General features: G+C 60.3%; 1 protein-coding gene across 1 annotated transcript; it reads left to right on the top strand.

Annotated features, from left to right (window-relative positions):
• C3 (complement C3) lies at positions 1–17623 on the top strand. The gene is made up of 40 exons (XM_075525863.1): positions 1–83; positions 949–1141; positions 1531–1690; positions 2026–2096; positions 2177–2271; positions 2354–2436; positions 2521–2611; positions 3016–3118; positions 3306–3426; positions 3801–3916; positions 4200–4346; positions 5199–5411; positions 5508–5702; positions 6094–6255; positions 6339–6468; positions 6695–6766; positions 7068–7272; positions 7499–7657; positions 7991–8076; positions 9202–9341; positions 9423–9635; positions 9940–10006; positions 10564–10650; positions 10740–10943; positions 11250–11325; positions 11403–11562; positions 11738–11833; positions 11961–12111; positions 12225–12388; positions 12935–13093; positions 13610–13760; positions 13893–13944; positions 14175–14262; positions 14728–14817; positions 15313–15418; positions 15733–15822; positions 16105–16191; positions 16477–16560; positions 17013–17148; positions 17435–17623. Exons 1-40 carry the CDS (start codon positions 10–12, stop codon positions 17574–17576), a joined length of 5019 nt encoding a protein of 1672 aa, XP_075381978.1. The 5' UTR covers positions 1–9; the 3' UTR covers positions 17577–17623.
• The last annotated feature ends 1074 nt before the right edge of the window (positions 17624–18697 follow it).

Raw genomic sequence — 18697 nt, 5'->3', positions numbered from 1 at the left:
CCTACAGCCATGGGGGCTCCGGCGCTGCCCCTCCTCCTCCTCGGCCTTCTGCTGCTGCATGTGGCCCCCACCCATGCCCAAATGTGAGTCACGGGACCCCCACCCACCCATGGGACCCCCCCCCCCCCCTCCCAGATCCCCCATGTGCCAATGGGACCCCACCCACCCATTGGAACCCTTCTTCTGGGACCCCTCCCACCTTGGGATCCACCTTGGGATCCCCCATGCGCCCATGGGACCCCCCCAACCCCTTGGACCCCCTCTTCTGGGTCAACCCCCACCCCACGCATGGGATCCCTGCACCCTGAGATTCCCTCACCCATGGGATCCCCACCCATAGGACCCCCCTGGCTGGGACCCCAATGGCTGGGACCTCCTCACCAACCAAGACCCCCTGCCCTAGATGGAACCCCCATGGTAGACCCCCCCATGGCCAGGACCCCCCACCCTAGATTGAACCTCCCCATGGCCAGGACCCCCCACCCTGAAGGAGACCCCCATATCTGGGACCCCCTAAACCAGGACCCCCCTGTCTGGGACTCCTACCCCAACTGGGACCCCCCTGCCAGGGACCCTCAACCTACCCGGGACCCCCCTGACCAGGACCCCCACCCCAGATGGGAGCCCTCTTTCCAGGACACCCCCAGGGGTGGGTGCTGGAGGGCAATGGGGGGATATTGGGGGGCAATGGGGGGATATTGGGGTGCAGCAAGGGATTTGGGGTTGCTTCAGGCCCATGGGGCAGATGGGGGGGTCCCTGGGGTGCCGTAGGGTCCCCGGGGTGCTGGGTGCCATGGGGTCCCCAGGGTGCTGGGTGCTGTGGGGGACAGATCAGGGGATCCCTAGGGTGCTGCGGGGACAGATTGGGGGGGTTTCTGGGTGCTGTGAGGTCCCCAGGGTGCTCTGGGGGACCCTGTGACAGCCCCCCATGACAGCCGGTGTCCCCAGGGCGATGATGGTGACACCGGCGGTGCTGCGGCTGGAGACGGAGGAGCAGGTGGTGCTGGAGGTGCCAGGGTTGACCACCGCTGCCAAGGCCACCATCACGGTGCACGACTTTCCCCTCAAGCGCCAGGTGCTCTACCAGACCCACGTGCCACTGAGCCCCGCCGAGGGCATGTTGGCCACCGCCACCATCAAGGTATGTCATCACCACCGTGTCACCTCCCTGCCGGTCACTGCCCCCTCCCGCCCCGGAGAGGGTGGCCTGTGGGGTTCAACCCTATATGAGATGGTGGAGAATCTCCATGGGGGCTGGTGGGACCTGGGGGAGGGTGGTCACCACAGGGTCTTTGGGGATGGTTGCTCTGACGTCCTTGGGGACACAGTCACCCCAGGTCCTTGGGGACAGTGACTCTGGGGTCCTTGGAGATGGTCACCCTATGATTAGAGGATGGTCACCCCTAGATCTTTGATGATGGTCACCCTGGAGTCCTTGGGGACTGTCACCTGGCATCCTCAGCCCCGTTCCCAGGGCATGGGTGCCATCTGGTGTCACCTGCCCCATCCACGTGTCCTCTGTCACTGCAGGTGTCAGCCAAGGCACTGCCCCAGGCAGCGGGGAAGCAGTTTGTCTCGGTGTTGGCGCGGGTGGACCAGGTGACCCTGGAGAAGGTGCTGCTGGTGTCACTCCAGAGCGGCCACATCTTCCTACAGACTGACAAGCCCATCTACACCCCTGGCTCCACTGGTGTGTCCTTGGGGTGCTGGGTCTCACCATGGCGTGTTGGGCTGCTGGTGGCACCTTGGGGTGTTGGGTCCCCTCCACAGCACCTTGGGGTGCTGGTGTGACCTTGGGGTGCTGGGATCCAGCAGCCATTTGGGGACCTCCCCATGATGTCCCCACTGGGGTCCAGCAGCCATTTGGGGACCTCCCCATGATGTCCCCACTGGGGTCCAGCACCCATTTGGGGACATCGTCCTGGCATCTCCACTGGGACTCAGCACCCATTTTGGGGTCCAGCACCCATTTCTGGATGTCCCCGCACCATCCCTGCTCACCTTGTCCCCTGTGTCCCCTCCCAGTGCTCTGCCGCCTCTTTGGTCTGAACCACCTCATGGAGCCGCTGTTCAAGACAGTGATCGTGGAGATCAAGGTGGGTGCCCGCTGGGGACGCAGGGACATGGGGACACCGCCACCCATGCTACCGTCCCCAACCACTCCATGTCCCTTCAGACACCTGATAACGTCATCATCAAGCAAGTGCCCGTGTCCTCGCCAAAGAAGACCGGCATCTATTCCCTCAACCACAACCTGCCTGAGGTCATCAGGTAGGTGTCACCTCCCAGGGTGGCCCTGGGGACATCCATGGGCCCGAGCTTGTCCCCTCACCCTGTCCCCCACCTTTTCCAGCCTGGGGACGTGGACAATAATGGCCAAATTCGAAGACTCACCAGAACAGGTCTTCAGCACCCAATTCGAAGTCAAGGAGTATGGTAAGGTGGGGTGGGGGTCCCCAGACACCTGGGTCCCTTGTGCCTGTCCTGGATGCCTGGGTCCATTGGGTGTCCACCCCACAGTCCTGCCAAGCTTTGAGGTGGTCCTGGAGCCGGAGGAGAAGTTCCTCTACGTTGACCGGAAGGACGATTTCCGAGTGTCCATCACGGCCAGGTGGGATGGGGACCCCAAAACTGCTCATTTTGGGGGTCAAACCGCCATGGGCGATGGTGTGGGGTGACATTCCTGCTCTGCTCCTGCGCAAAGTCCCCAGGGATGAGGGGGTGGCATGGATGCAAGGTGACAGGTTTGAGGGTGATGGGGATATGGGGAAATGGGATGATGGGGACAGGGGGTGAGGAGGACACAGGGTGATGGTGATGGAGGTGGCAGGGTGTGATGGGATGACAGGGGGACATGGGCATGTGGAGTGACAGGGACAGGGTGATGAGGACGTGGGGCAACGGGGTGACAGGGTTGCATGACAAGAGGATGTGGGGACATGGGGTGACAGTGATGTGGATGTGATGGGGGCATGGGGACAGGGGTTGACGGTGACAGTGGTGACTTGTCCACAGGTACCTATATGGGAAGCGCCTGCAGGGGTCAGCCTTCGTCCTCTTTGGCGTTATGGTGGACGACGAGAAGAAGAGCATCCCCCAGTCCCTACGGCGCGTCCAGGTGACCCTCTCCTTGTCCCTGTCCCCATCCCTTGTCCCTGTTCCAGTCCCCTCTTCAGCTCTTGCTGAGCCCTGTCATCGCCATCTTCATCCCTGTCCCCATCCCTGTCTCCTACTGAGCTCTGCCATCCCCTGTCCCCATCCCGGTCCCCATGGCTGTTCCCTGTCCCACTAACTCCATGCCGCAGGTGATCGATGGGGACGGGGAAGCCGTGCTGTCCATGGCCACGCTGCAGCAGCGATTTGCCAACCTCCAGGAGCTGGTGGGACATTCACTCTACGTCTCCGTCACCGTACTCACCGAGTCAGGTGTGCAGAGGGATCACAGGGGACGCAGGGGACTTGGGGGGATAGGGACAGCAGGGACGTATGAGGCCACGGGCTGTATGTCTCTGTCACAGTCTTCAACAAGTTGGGTAGGTAGGGGGACACTTGGGGACACGTGGGGACGTAGGGGGATGGGAACAGCAGTGACATGTGGGGCTGGGGACACGTGGGGTTGGGGACAGCAAAGGACAGGGAGACATGGGGTTGGGGACAGCAAGGATGAGGACAGGTGAGGTTGGGGACAGCGAGGATGGGGACATCTGGGGCCACCCAAGGTCAGACAGGGCTGTCCCTGGGGGGGACCGGGAGCCCTGTCCTGATGCTGGGTGACACGGCTGTTCCCGTGGCCATCGCAGGCAGTGACATGGTGGAGGCACAGCGCACTGGCATCCACATCGTGACGTCCCCGTACACCATCCACTTCACCCGCACCCCCAAGTACTTCAAGCCGGGGATGCCCTTTGATCTGACGGTAATGGCATCTGGGGACAGGGATGGGGACGGCGGTGGCATTGGCCCAGGACCCCCATGGTACCAGGGTCCCCAGCATCGGGATGGAGATAGGGCAAGCCTGGGGGTTTGTGGGTGGAGGAGACTTGGTGACCAGGGTCTGTCCCCATGTTATATCACTGTGTCACCTGGAGAGGGCCTGGGGACCATGGACTGTCCCTGTGTCACCTGGATGGCACCAGGTGACGTGTCCCTCGTGCCATGTCCCCATGTAATGTCCTCATGTAACACCACATCCCCTGCAGGTCTATGTCACTAACCCAGATGAGTCCCCGGCTCCACGTGTCAGCGTCAAGGCTGATGGCTTCCAGGGTCTTGTCTCCACCCAGCGTGATGGCACAGCCAAGCTTGTCCTCAACATGCCGGCCAACAAGGACACCGTTCCCATCACCGTGAGTGGGGATAGGTACAGGGGTGGCCTTGGAACTGGGGTGGCCAAGGTGGCTGGGGACAGGGGTGGTTGAAGTGACCTGGGGGGCTGGGGTTGCTGCAACAACCAAGGTGGCTGAGATGTCCAGGGTGACCAAGGACCACGGCTAGCATGGTCACCATTGACCAAGGGCCAGGACAGCAGGATCGGGGGATCAGGATGGTCTAGACATCCATGGTGGCCAAGGGTCAGGGCCACCCCAGTCACCATTGACCAAGGACCAGGATGGCCACAGTCAGGGGGGACCAGCATGGCTGAGGTGGCTGTGGTGATTAAGATGTCCAGAGTGACCAAGGACCAGGGCTATCCTGGTCACCGCTGACCAAGGAGCAGGATGGCTGGTGTCAGGGCGACCATGGCAGCCAACACAATTGGGTTGACCAAAACATCTAGGGTGATCAAGGACCAGGATGGCCAGTGTCAGGGGGACTGGTGGAAATGTCCCCAGTGGCCAAGTTGTCCATGGTGGCCTGCAGCCAGGGTCAGCACGGTTCACCAGTGACCAAGAACCGGGATGGCCAAGGTCAGGGGGGCGGGAGTGGCCAAGATGTTCAGGGTAGCCAAGGGCCAGGAAGGACAATGTCAGGGGGACCAACGTGGTTGAGTTGACTAGAGGGGCCAAGACATCCAGGGTAGCAGAGATGATCAGGTTGACCAAGGAGATGATCACCATTGACCAACGACCAGGGCAGCAGGGGTCAGGGAGACCAGGACAGCCAAGACCTCTACAGTGGCCAAGACCTCCGTGCTGACCCCTGCCCAGGTCCACGCCTCTCCCTGTTGACCAGGTGCCACTGTGTCCCCTATGTTGCAGGTGCGGACGAGCCAGCGTGAGCTGCCTCCTGACCGCCAGGCCTCGCGACAGATGACCGCCGAAGCTTACCACAGCCAGGGTGGTTCTGGCAACCTCCTCCACCTGGCCGTGGGGGCCACTGAGCTGCAGCCTGGTGACAATCTCGCCGTGAACTTCCACCTCAAGAGCAACAACAACGAAGTCCGTGACTCTGTCCCACACTTCACCTACCTGGTGAGCACGCTTGGCCTCTGCCAACCAACTGCCCCCCATCTTGGGGACCTAGGTGTCCAGGTGTCCACCAACCCTGCCTTTCTTTGCCCACCACAGATCATGAGCAAGGGACGCATCATCCGCGTGGGGCGACAGCGGCACGAGGCTGGCCAGAGCCTGGTTACCATGTCACTGCCAGTGACGGCCGAGCTCATCCCCTCCTTCCGCATCGTGGCCTACTACTACGTGAAGCCCAGCGAGATTGTTGCCGACTCCATCTGGGTTGACGTCAAGGACACTTGCATGGGCACCGTGAGTGTGTCCCCACTGTCCTAGGGGTTGGGGGGGGCCCGTAGGGGTATTGACTGGGCCTTGGAGGTAGTTTAGGTGGCCCTTGAGGTGGCCCATGATGGAGATTGGGTGGCCCATGATGGAGATTGGGTGGCACTTAGGTGGTTTGGATAGTCCATGGTGGGCTTGAGCATCTCATGGGGGGGGCTTGGGTGGCCCAGGTGACCCACTGATGGTCCAGATGTTCCATGGTGGAGGACACAGCCATCAGCTACCTCTAGAGGACTTCAACACCCCATGGGGTTGGGGTACCCCCATGGGGCAGTTCCTAGGGGTGTGGTGAAAGGTTTTTTTGGGCATCCCGTGGACATGACACCCCCCCCCCCCCGCCCCACCCTGTGTCCCCTGGCAGCTGGTGGTGAAGGGAGCGACGGAGGCTGACAACCGGGTGCATGAACCGGGGACACCCATGCGGCTGCGCATCGAGGGTGACCACAAAGCCTGGGTGGGGTTGGTGGCCGTGGATAAGGGCGTCTTCGTCCTCAGCAAGAAGAACAAGATCACCCAGTCCAAGGTGGGTGCCTGGGTCCCCGTCCCCACTCCACTGTCCCCAGGTGGTAGCAGTGGCTGTCATGGCTTGTCCCCTGTTGGCCACAGGTTTGGGACACGGTGGAGAAGAGTGACATCGGCTGTACCCCGGGCAGCGGGAGGGACAACGTGGGTGTCTTTGCTGACGCTGGCCTCAGCCTGGTCACCAACGTGAAGATCATCACGCCGCCGCGATCAGGTAGGGGACATGCTGGGGACTGGGACAACCTCGGGTGGCACCTGGGGATGGGGGAGGTGACACCTTGGGGATGTGGCACTTCAAGAATGGGGGAGTGTGACACCTCAGGGATGGGGGAAGTGTCCCCTGAGCTTTGGGATGTGACAACTGATGTCAAGGGGAAGTGACACATGGGTTTGGGGCTGTGACACTCTGGGGTCCTGACCCGTGTCCTCTCCCTTCCCAGAGGTCCAGTGTCCTCAGCCTGCAAAACGCAAGCGCCGCTCCTTGCAGCTCATCGAGTACAAAGGCACCAAGGGTAGGTGGCACTCGGAATGTCCCATGTCCCCAAGAACACTGGAATGTCCTGTGCCCCTGGGGACACCAGATTGTCCCATGTCCCTGAAGATGCCAAAGTGTCCCAGGTTCCCAGGGGACACCAGAGTGTCCCATGTCCCAGTCAATACCAGTGTCCCACGTCCCTGAGGGACATCAGAGTGTCCCATGTCCCTGGTGATACCACAGCATCCCATATCCCAAAGGACACCAAAGAGTGTCCCATGTCCCTGATGGCCCTCAGGCCAGGACTGGGTGCCAGTTGGGTGCCTCGGTGCTGGCAGCGGCTGAGTACACGGACAAGACGCTGCGCAAGTGTTGTGAGGACGGCATGAAGGAAAACCCCATGGGCCACAGCTGTGAACATCGGACCAACTACATCCAGGATGGAGAAGCCTGCATCCGGGCCTTCCTCGACTGCTGCAACTACATCAAGGGCATCCGTGACCAGAAGCAGCGCGAGCTCCACCTCGAGCTGGCTCGAAGCAAGTGCTGGGCAACGGTGGGGTGACGGTGGGGTTAATGGTTGGGCGAAGCTTAAGTGAAGCTTGGGCGAAGGTCGGGTGAACCTCGGGTGTTGCTCGTGCTGTCCTAGGGCGATACTTGGATGAATTTTGGGCAATGCTTGGGTGAAAGTTGGGTGACGCTTAGAAGATGCTTGGGCAAAACAAGGGTGGTGCTCGGATGATGCTGGGGTGATACTGGCTCCACCCAGGGGATGGGCCCTGAGGCCATGGTCGAGAGGGATGCTGCCATCCCCAGGTGAGGCGGACGATGGCTTCCTGGCTGATGAGGACATCACCTCACGGAGCCTCTTCCCGGAGAGCTGGCTGTGGCAGCTGGAGGAACTGACGGAGCAGCCCAATGAGCTGGGGTGAGCCCTGTGCCCTTGTCCCACTACCCCTCCACCCCATGGGTCAACTTGGTGATCATTACCTCCTCCCTGTCCAGCTCTGGACACTGCCTTGCCCAGTCTGGAGACCAGCTATGATCCCCCCCAAGTCCAGGCAAGGGCCACCTTTGACCCCCTGGTGCTGCCTCAGGACCAGCTATGACACCTTGGTCCAGCTCAGGGGCCATCTACAACCACCTGGTCTAGCTTGGGGACCAGCTATGATGCCCCTACTCCAGCTTAGCGGCTGGTTACACCTCCCTAGCCTGGCTTGGGGCTGGTTATGACCCCCTTGGTCATTCCCATCCTCTCCAGAATCTCCACGAAGACTCTGCCTGTGTACCTGAAGGACTCCATCACCACATGGGAGGTCCTGGCCGTCAGCATCTCACAGACCAAGGGTATGTGATGGAGTAGGAAGGTGTTCCTGGGGTTCAAAGGAATCCCCCAAACCTTGGGGGTGGTCCCTGGGACTTGAAGGGTCCCCTAAAGCCTGGTAGGTTTCCTTGGGGTTTGAGGGATCTCCAAAATCTTAGAGGGGTGCATACCAGTGGAGAGGTGCCCCAAACTTTGGGGAGATTCCCTAAAGCTTGTTGGCAATCCTTGGGAATTGAGGGGTCTCCTAAGCCTTGGGAGGGCTCCAAGAGACTTGAGGGATCCCCCAAGCCTTGGGAGGAATCCATGAGACTTGAGGGATCCCCGAAGCCTTGGGAGGATTCCATGGGACTTGAGGGATCCCCTAAGCCTTGGGAGGATTCCATGGGACTTGAGGGATTCCCTAAGCCTTGGGAGGAATCCATGGGACTTGAGGGATCCCTGAAGCCTTGGGAGGATTCCATGGGACTTGAGGGATCCCCTAAGCCTTGGGAGGATTCCATGGGACTTGAGGGATCCCCTAAGCCTTGGGAGGAATCCCTGAGACTTGAGGGATCCCCGAAGCCTTGGGAGGACTCCATGAGACTTGAGGGATCCCCTAAACCTTGGGAGGAATCCATGGGACTTGAGGGATCCCCGAAGCCTTGGGAGGATTCCATGGGACTTGAGGGATCCCCTAAGCCTTGGGAGGATTCCATGGGACTTGAGGGACCCCTAAACCTTGGGAGGACTCCATGGGACTTGAGGGATCCCCTAAACCGTGGGAGGAATCCATGGGACTTGAGGGATCCCCGAAGCCTTGGGAGGATTCCATGGGACTTGAGGGATCCCCTAAGCCTTGGGAGGAATCCCTGAGACTTGAGGGATCCCCGAAGCCTTGGGAGGATTCCATGGGACTTGAGGGATCCCCGAAGCCTTGGGAGGAATCCATGGGACTTGAGGGATCCCCTAAACCTTGGGAGGACTCCATGAGACTTGAGGGATCCCCTAAACCCTGGGAGGTATCCATGGGACTTGAGGGGTCCCCTAAACCTTGGGAGGACTCCATGGGACTTGAAGGATCTCTGAAAGCCTTGAGGATGTCCCTGGGAGATGAGGGGCCCAGCAAGCCCATAAGTCTGAACCCCATGTCCCTGGGGGCCACCCCGCAGGGTTGTGCGTGGCTGACCCCTATGAGATCACGGTGATGAAGGAGTTCTTCATCGACCTGCGCCTGCCCTACTCTGTGGTGAGGAACGAGCAGGTGGAGATCCGTGCCATCCTCTACAACTACTGGACGCACGAAATCACGGTCAGCAGGGGACCCACGCCCGGGCTTCTGGGGGGTCTGTGGCCACCTGAACCCCACAGCCAACATCTTTGTGCCCTCCAGGTGCGCGTGGAGCTGATGCACAACCCAGCCCTGTGCAGCGCCTCCACCTCCAAGATGCGCTACCAGCAGATCCTCAAGCTGAAACCCCAGTCATCGTGGGCTGTGCCCTTCATCATCGTGCCCTTGCAGCTGGGGCTGCATGACATCGAGGTGAAGGCAGCTGTCCGGGGCAGGTTCGTGGCTGACGGTGTCAAGAAGAAGCTGAAAGTTGTGGTGAGTGACCATTGCTGCTCATGGCGTCTCCACCACATGGTGCCACCTCCACCCCTGAGATGTCCCCAGCACGTTATCCCTGTGACATCCCTGTCTCCACTTTCATCCTGGTGTTGGCACCCAGGGATGAAGGATCCTCCTCCCAGGATGCTCAGATGTGGTCTCCTGGGGCTCTCCCAGTTTTGTCCCATGACCTGGGGACGCTGGTTTAGACTGGGACACCTTTCCTGGACAACCCAGAGAGGTTGGGAAGGGGGGACCCAAAACCAGCCCAACCTTGAGCATTGGACTCTCACCTCTACAGCCCGAAGGGATGAGGTTGGAGAAGACGGTGAAGATAGTTGAGCTGGACCCAAAGAAGAAGGGAGTCAGTGAGTGGCCCTGGCTGGTCTTGGGGATGTCTCAGCCCCACGGGAATGTCCCACTGAGGGAAGGATCTGGGGCACCTCAGGGGACAAGGGAAGTCCCACTGTGGGTCTGGGACATGTGGGGGGATGAAGGATGTACCACCAAGGGTAGGACTGGGGCATCTTGGGGGACAAGAGATATCCCACTATGGAGCTGGGGCATCTCAGGGAATGGGAGATGTCCTGCTGTGGGTCTGGGGCATCCTTGGGGACAAGGGACATCCTACTTGGAGCTGGGGCATCTTGGGGGACAAGGGATGTGCCACTATCAGGCTGGGGCATCTCAGGGAATGAGGGATGTCCTGCTGTGGGTCTGGGCCATCCTTGGGGACAAGGGACATCCTACTATGGAGCTGCGGCATCTCAAGGGAGAAGGGACATCCTGGTACGGCTCTGGAACATCTTGAGGGACAAGGGACATCCTGTTGCAGATGTGGGACAGGGCTGAGTCACCTCATGGTGGGGGAGGACATGAAGGATTTGGGGTCACTCATCTCCATCCTGGCCTCCCTGCCCCACAGATGGTGTACAGAAAGAGAACGTGAAGGCAGCAAACCTCTCTGACATTGTCCCCAACACTGAGTCGGAGACTAAAGTCAGCATCCAAGGTGAGAACAGGGGAAGGGACACATGTGGGGGACGAGCTGGGACAGGGCAGGACACTCCTGGCTTGACGTCTCCCCTTCTTCTGGTCCAGGCAACCCTGTGTCCATCATGGTGGAAAAAGCCATCGACGGGGACAAGCTGAAGCACCTCATCACGACACCGTCGGGCTGCGGGGAGCAGAACATGATCGGCATGACGCCCACTGTCATCGCCACCCACTACCTGGACAACACGTTGCAGTGGGAAAGCCTCGGCGTTGACCGCCGCACTGAGGCCATCGGCTTGATTAAAAAGGGTAGGAGCATCCCCCAAAGGGTGGGAGCATCCCCTGGTTTCCTCTCTTGGGGTGCAAAATGTCACCATCACCCAAGGTGCTGAAGAAACCTACACCTTTGAAGAAGACATGGGTTGGGTGCTACCAGTTTGGGGATTTCTAGAGCTACTGGTTTGCACTGGAATGTGCTCCGGAGCGGGTTGGTGGCCTGAAGCTACTTCAGTTTCACTGGGTGCTCCTTGTGTTGGCCAATGACCGAAGGGCATTGGTGGCCTGAAGCCACCCCCGGGTGCTCCTTGTGTTGGCCAACCACCATCTCCTCACCAGGTTACACCCAACAACTTGCTTTCCGGAAACCTGACAGCTCCTATGCTGCCTTCAAGGACCGCGCAGCAAGCACCTGGTGAGGGTCATGTTGCCACCACCATGCGGCTCCGGGTGACAGGGTACGACATGACACTAAGGTCTTTCTGTCCCCAGGTTGACAGCCTACGTGGCCAAAGTCTTTGCCATGGCCATCAAGCTGGTAGACATTGAGCCCGAGGTCATTTGTGGGGCCATAAAATGGCTCATCCTGGAGAAGCAGAAGCCAGATGGCATTTTCCAAGAAGATGCTGCTGTCATCCATAAGGAGATGGTGGTATGGGGGGATCCGAACCCTGTCCCTGCTGGTGGCCAAAGTCCTGTTGGCTCGAGGTTTTGGAATGAGCTGTGGGGAAAGGACGATGCTGGGTGACAGGGACGAGTGTTGGGTGGACAGCGCTTGCTGTGAAAACCACGATCCTGAGGTTTTTTCCCTCCATTTCGTCATGCAGGGAGGTTACCAGGGCGCCGAGCCTGAGGTGTCACTGACAGCCTTTGTCCTCATCGCGCTGCAGGAGGCCCGGGGGATCTGCAAGGACCATGTCAACGTGAGTGGCTCGGTCCTCAACCCTCCATGGGGAGAGGGGGGACAACTGTCACGTAGAAGGACAGTGCTTCAAGGTGAAGTGCCCAAGCCTTATAGCAGCCACCTGAGAATCCAAACTTTCTGCCCAGAGCTTGGATGGGAGCATCAACAAAGCTGCCGAATACCTTGCCCGGAGGTACCAGTCACTGGCCCGACCCTACACAGTGGCCCTGACCTCCTATGCCTTGGCCCTGACAGGGAAACTCACAAGCGAGAAAGTTCTCATGAAGTTTTCCAAAGGTGACGTCTCACCGCGGGGACAAAACTGGGGTGGGGGGGAGAGGTAATTATGGGGTACTTGGTGGGGGGAGAAATCATCCCTACAGGGTGCTGAGGGACTGATGTCACCCCAGAGGGCAAAAGCTGGGAGGAACGCAATGCCCATACCTACAACATCGAGGGGACGTCCTACGCGCTGCTGGCCTTGCTGCAAATGGAGAAGTCGGAGCTGACAGGGCCAGTGGCCCACTGGCTTGCCCAGCAGAACTACTTCGGTGGTGGCTACGGATCCACTCAGGTGGGCTACAGACCCCCCTGGCACCCATGGGTGCTGTCCTGGTACCCGCTGCCATGGGGAAGGGGGACATGAAGATAGGGGCTGAGGGTTTTGTTGGGGGTTGAGGGGTGACCTTGTGGCCTTGGGAACTCCAGGGACATGGCATGTCTCTTGGGGGACACCTCTGGTCCCATGGGACCCCAAAGGCATTGGGGGACCCCTCACAGCTTGGGGGTCACCTCAGGGCTCTTGGGACCCCCAGGGACATGGCATGTCCTTGGGGAACACCCCTGGCCCCATGGGATCTCAAGGGCTTTGGAAAACCCAAAAGGCCTGTCCCTGGGGGACACCCTAGTCCCTGGGGACACCTCCAGACCCTGGGGACCCTCAGGGACACGTCCTGTCCCTGGGGGACACCTCTGCTCCATGAGACCCCCAAGGGTATGTTCCAGGTGCTATCAGGTGGCCCCAGAACTTCGGGTCACCCTGAGCTCAAGGCCACCCAGGGGGCTTTGGGGATGCTCCAGACAGTGTCCCCAAGCCCTGGTGACACAGGTGTCCCTGCAGGCCACCATCCTGGTATTCCAAGCATTGGCCCAGTACCAGGTGGCATCTCCGCGGCAGCTCGAGCTCAACCTTGACGTGTCGGTGCTGCTGCCGCGCCGTGCCAATGCCATCACCTACCGCATCGAGAACCGCAATGCCCTGGTGGCACGCTCCGCCGAGGTACCGCCACCCTTGTCATCGTTGTCACTGTCACCATCAGGACCATGGGGATGCAGCACCGCTTGCCCTGCTGTTGCTGTCCATGGGATGTCCCTGTCCCCTCTGTGTCTCTTCATGTCCCAGGACAATCTTGTCCCCTCGCTATAGCCTCAGGTGTCCCTGTCCCTTCCATGTCCCCTCCGTGTCCTGTCCCCTCTGTGTCCTTCCAAGACTTGGGTTGTCCCTGCCATGTCCCTCCATGTCCCAGGCTGATCTTGTCCCTTCCCTTGCTGTGACCTGGCATGTCCCTGTCCCCGTCATGTCCCTCCATGTCCTCTGATTTCCTTGTCCCCTCCATGTCCTTCAATGTCCCTGTCCCCTTTGTGTCTTGCAACACTGTTGTCCCCTCCGTGTCCTGGGGTCCCTTCTACACCCCCTCCATGTTCCCGCATGCCTCCATGGCCCAGGATGCCCCATCCCTTCCGTGTCCCTCCCAGGGATGTCCCTGTCCCTCCCCAACGTCCCCTCTCCCCACAGACCAAGCTGAACGAGGACTTCACGGTGAAAGCTGAGGGCACGGGCAAGGGGACGATGACAGTGGTGACTGTCTACCATGCCAAGGTCCCCGAAAAGGACGACAAGTGTGACAGTTTCGACCTGCGGGTGCAGGTGGAGGACGTGAAGGCAGGTGAGTCCCCCACATGTCCTCGCCATGTCCCCCTGTATCCCTCCCCGTGTCCCCTACGTGCACCCTCTATGTCACCCCATGTCCCCTTCGATGTCCCCCATGTCCCCTCATTGTCCCCATGTCCCCCCACAGGCAAGGAACAGGATGGCTTCTTCCGCTCCCTCAAGATCACCATCTGCACCAGGTAGGACAGGCTGGGGACGTTGGGGACATCGGGGCATTGGAGATAGGGAGGGGAATGGGGATACTGGGGACGGGGACATCAGGGAAAAGGATGGGGATGTTGGGGACAAACAGGGCTCAGCCCCCCCTTGTCCCATAGGGATCCTTGGGAAAAGGGACATCAGGGATGGGAATGCTGGGGACAGTAGGGCAGTTGGGGACAGGCAGGTGGCCTCAGCCCTGTCCCCACAGGTACCTGGGCACCGTGGATGCCACCATGTCCATCCTCGATGTCTCCATGCTCACGGGCTTCTTGCCTGACCTCCAGGACCTGAAGAGGGTGAGTGCGGGGACATGGGGACACGCGGGGGGACCTGGGGGAGACACGGGACCTCGTATCTTTGTGCCATCATGTCCCACCACGTCCCCACATCTCCCTAACCCCCATGTGTGTCCCCTGCGTCCTCGTGTCCCCACATCCCCACGTGTCCCTGTGTGTCACTGTGTCCCCATATTCCCCTGTGCCACTGCATCCCTGTGTCCCTGCCTTTCCCTCCATGGCCATGTGTCCCCATGTCCCCTGGTGTCACTGTCCCTGTGTCCCCACGTCCCCCTGTGTCCCCACATCTCTGCAAGTCCCCTGCATCCTGCCGTGGCCACGTGTCCCTACGTGTCCCACGTGGCCAGCATCACTATGTCCCTATGTGCCCCTGTGCCATATATCCCTGTATCCTGATGCGGTTGCGTGTCCCCACTTGTCCCTGCATGTCCTGCATGCCCGGTGTCACCATGTCCCCGTCCCCAGCTCACGGACGGGGTGGACAAGTACATCTCCAAGTATGAGATCGACCAAGGACAGTCGGAGCGCAGCAACCTCATCATCTACCTCGACAAGGTGGGGACACGGGGGACATGGGGGGCATGAGGGACATGGGGATGGGGACAAGATGGGACAGGATGGGGACAAGATGGGACAGGATGAGGACATGATGGGACAGGGAGGGGACAGGGACAAGGATGGGCATAGGATGGAATTGGGGACGTGGGCAGGGACAGGATGGAGACAGGGATGAGGATGAAGCTGGGGACATGGGTGGGGACAGGACTGGGACAGGGATGGCATGGGGATGCAGGTGGGGTTGGGGACATGGATAGGGACTGGAACAGGGACAGAGATGGGAATGAGGTTGGGGACATGGATGGGGACAGAGGTGGGGACGGGAAAAGGGTCTCAGGGGTGGGGACAAGGACAGGGATGGGTCCAGGTCATGGATAGGGACAGCACGGGGATATGGCTGGGGACAGGCCCAGCCTGGGGGTTGGGGCGCTGACTCCCAGCCTGGCTGACTGCCATCCCCGTGTCCCTGTGTCCCCGTGTCCCCGTCCCCAGATTTCACACAAGGCCGAGGAGTGTTTCTCCTTCAAGGCCCACCAGCGATTCCAGGTGGGCTTGATCCAGCCCGCGGCCGTCACCGTCTACAGCTACTACAAGATTGGTGCGCCCCATGTCCCCTTGTGTCACCCTCAGGTCCCCTCTGTCCCCACACTCTCCTCTGTGCCCCCTGCTTCCACAAAGTCCCCTCTGTGTCCTTCCTCTGTGTCCCCTCCTGTCCCTTTGTCCCCCCACGTCCCTGCTGATCTTCTCCCCATGCCTGTGTCACCATGTCCCCCCGTGTCCCCATGTCCCCTTGCATCCCCTGCTGACCTTCTCCCTCCACATGTCACTGCTCTGTCCCCATGTCTCCCATTGGTCCTTTCCCCTTGTGTCCTCCCCCGCCTCGTGTCCCCTCATGTCCCCGTGTCCCTGCAGATGACCGCTGCACCCGTTTCTACCATCCGGAGAAGAACAAAGGGCAACTGAGCAAGATCTGCTACGGGGACGTGTGTCGCTGCGCCGAAGGTGACATGGGGACACAGGGACACGGGGGTAGACTGGTTCAACACCCCTACCATGATGGGACACATCATGGCCATGACGGGACACATCATTGCTGTGATGGGACATGTCAGGGCCGTGACGGGACACGTCATGGCCGTGATGGGACGCGTCATTGACAAGATGGGATGTGTCATGACTGTGATGGAGTCGTGTCCCTGCTATGGTGGGACATGTCGCTGCCACGATGGGACATGTCACTACCACAATAGACCTTGTCATGGCCGTGTCCACGTGTCCCCGCAGAAAACTGCTTCATGCGGCACAAGCAAGACACCCAGATCACCGTCAACCAACGCATTCAGCGCGCCTGCGAGCCGGGAGTTGACTATGGTGGGACATGGGGGACACGGGGGACATGGGGTCATGGAAGGATACTGGGGGATATGGGGTCACGGGGGGAGTTGGGGACACAGAGGGGACATAAAGGGTATGGATGGGGACACGAAGGGCTGTAGAAGAACGAGGGGCGTGGAGAGACATGGAGGACAGGTGGGGATGTAGAAGGACACGGGGAGGAAAGGGGGGGACAGAGGGCCCCCCACATGCTGAGGGGCCACCCTGGAGTGGGGGTGCTGTCTAGGGGTGGGGGTGACACAGTGATGTCCTCCTCCCTAGTGTACAAGGTGAAGCTGATGGCAGTGGAGCAGTCGTCGTCCCATGACAACTACATCATGACCATCCTCTCCGTCATCAAGATGGGTACGAGCACCCCAGGGGTGGGGGACAAGGCCACCCTGAGGGACATGGTGGGGGTCACCTAAGGCTGGGGACAGCCAGGGGCAGGGACACCCAGGTGGGTTGGTGTCACTAGGGTGGCTTGGGGGCCCCCAGGTGGGTTGGCATCACCCAACGGTGCTGGGGACACCCGTTGGGAAGGAACACCCAGGTGGGTTGGTGTCACCCAAGGGTGCTGGGGACACCCACGAGGGCTGGTGTCACCCAAGGGGAGTGGAGACACCCAAGGGTGCTGGGGAAAGCCGGAGGGAACTGGTGTCACCCATGGCTGATGACACCAGTGGGGTGGTGCCACCAAGGATGCAAGTGGCTCCCTGGGGACTGAGAGTCCCCGTTGCGGGACATGGCAAAGTGGGTGTCCCTGTTGTGGCATGGCTGGAGGTGGCATGTCACCTGTGTGTCCTCCCCTGGGACAGGCACTGACGAGGACCCAGCAGGAAGCAACCGGACCTTTGTGAGCCACCAGCAGTGCCGAGATGCTCTGAGGCTCCAGATCGGCCAGGACTACCTGCTCTGGGGGCTGGCCACCGACCTGTGGGTCACCAGCGGCCGGTAGGGACATGGGGACACGTGTGGGGACATGGATGGGGCCACGTCTGTGGGGACATGGGAACACGAGACGTGGGACATTGGGGACATGGGTAGATGGGACATGGGGACACAGAGACACATGGACATGGTGACACCGACACCCAAGTACACAGGCGCATCCCCCCCAAGCCCGAGATTCTCCAGTGTCTTGTACAGGGTTGTGCACCCCAATGTCCATCCCTGTGTCCCCCCCACGACGTGCCACCTCCTTCTGACCCATGTCCCCCCGTCCCCTTGCTGTCTCCAGCTTCTCCTACCTCATCGGCAAGGACACGTGGCTGGAGGTATGGCCCTCGGAGGTGGCGTGCCAGGAACCCGACCTGCAACCCCTCTGCCAGGACTTCATTGAGTTCGCCGAGGCCATGACCATGTTCGGGTGTCCATCCTGAGCTAGTGCCACCCCCATCCATGGGTGCCCCCCACCCTGCTGCCCCCTGTTGCCCCCTTTTTTTTTTGGGTTAAAGAAGTCCTTTCTGACAGCCTGGCTCTGGATCTGCATGGTGAGGGTGTCAGGGGGATGTGGGGACGCTGTAGGTGACAACGGGTCATGGGGACACCGTAGGGGACAACAGGGTAGTGAGGCCTTCATAGTTGTCATGGGGACTTTGTAGGGAACAAGAGGGTGGTGGGGACTCCATAGGGGATGATGGGGTCATGGGGACACCATAGGGGCCGTGGGGACTTTGTAGGGGAGAAGAGGGTGGTGGGGACTCCATAGGGGATGATGGGGTCATGGGGGACACCATAGGGGCCGTGGGGACTTTGTAGGGAACAAGAGGGTGGTGGGGACTCCATAGGGGATGATGGGGTCATGGGGGACACCATAGGGGCCGTGGGGACTTTGTAGGGAACAAGAGGGTGGTGGGGACTCCATAGGGGATGATGGGGTCATGGGGGACACCATAGGGGCTGTGGGGACTTTGTAGGGGACAACAGGTTTGTGGGGACTCCATAGGGGATGATGGGATGATGGGGGACACCATAGGGGCCGTGGGGACTTTGTAGGGGACAACAGGTTTGTGGGGACTCCATAGGGGATGATGGGATGATGGGGGACACCATAGGGGCTGTGGGGACTTTGTAGGGGACAACAGGTTTGTGAGGACTCCATAGGGGATGATGGGATCATGGGGGACACCATAGGGGCTGTGGGGACTTTGTAGGGGACAACAGGTTTGTGGGGACTCCATAGGGGATGATGGGGTCATGGGGACACCACAGGGGCTGTGGGGACTTTGTAGGGGACAACAGGTTTGTGAGGACTCCATAGGGGATGATGGGGTCATGGGGACACCACAGGGGCTGTGGGGACTTTGTAGGGGACAACAGGTTTGTGGGGACTCCATAGGGGATGATGGGATGATGGGGGACACCATAGGGGCTGTGGGGACTTTGTAGGGGACAACAGGTTTGTGAGGACTCCATAGGGGATGATGGGGTCATGGGGACACCATAGGGGCTGTGGGGACTTTGTAGGGGACAATAGGTTTGTGGGGACTCCATAGGGGAT

Source organism: Mycteria americana, chromosome 28 (assembly GCF_035582795.1).
Source record: "Mycteria americana isolate JAX WOST 10 ecotype Jacksonville Zoo and Gardens chromosome 28, USCA_MyAme_1.0, whole genome shotgun sequence".
In the NCBI taxonomy this organism is placed as follows: Eukaryota; Metazoa; Chordata; class Aves; order Ciconiiformes; family Ciconiidae; genus Mycteria; species Mycteria americana.
The sequence above is the reverse complement of the archived record's forward strand: the minus strand, read 5'-3'. Positions and strand labels throughout refer to the sequence as shown.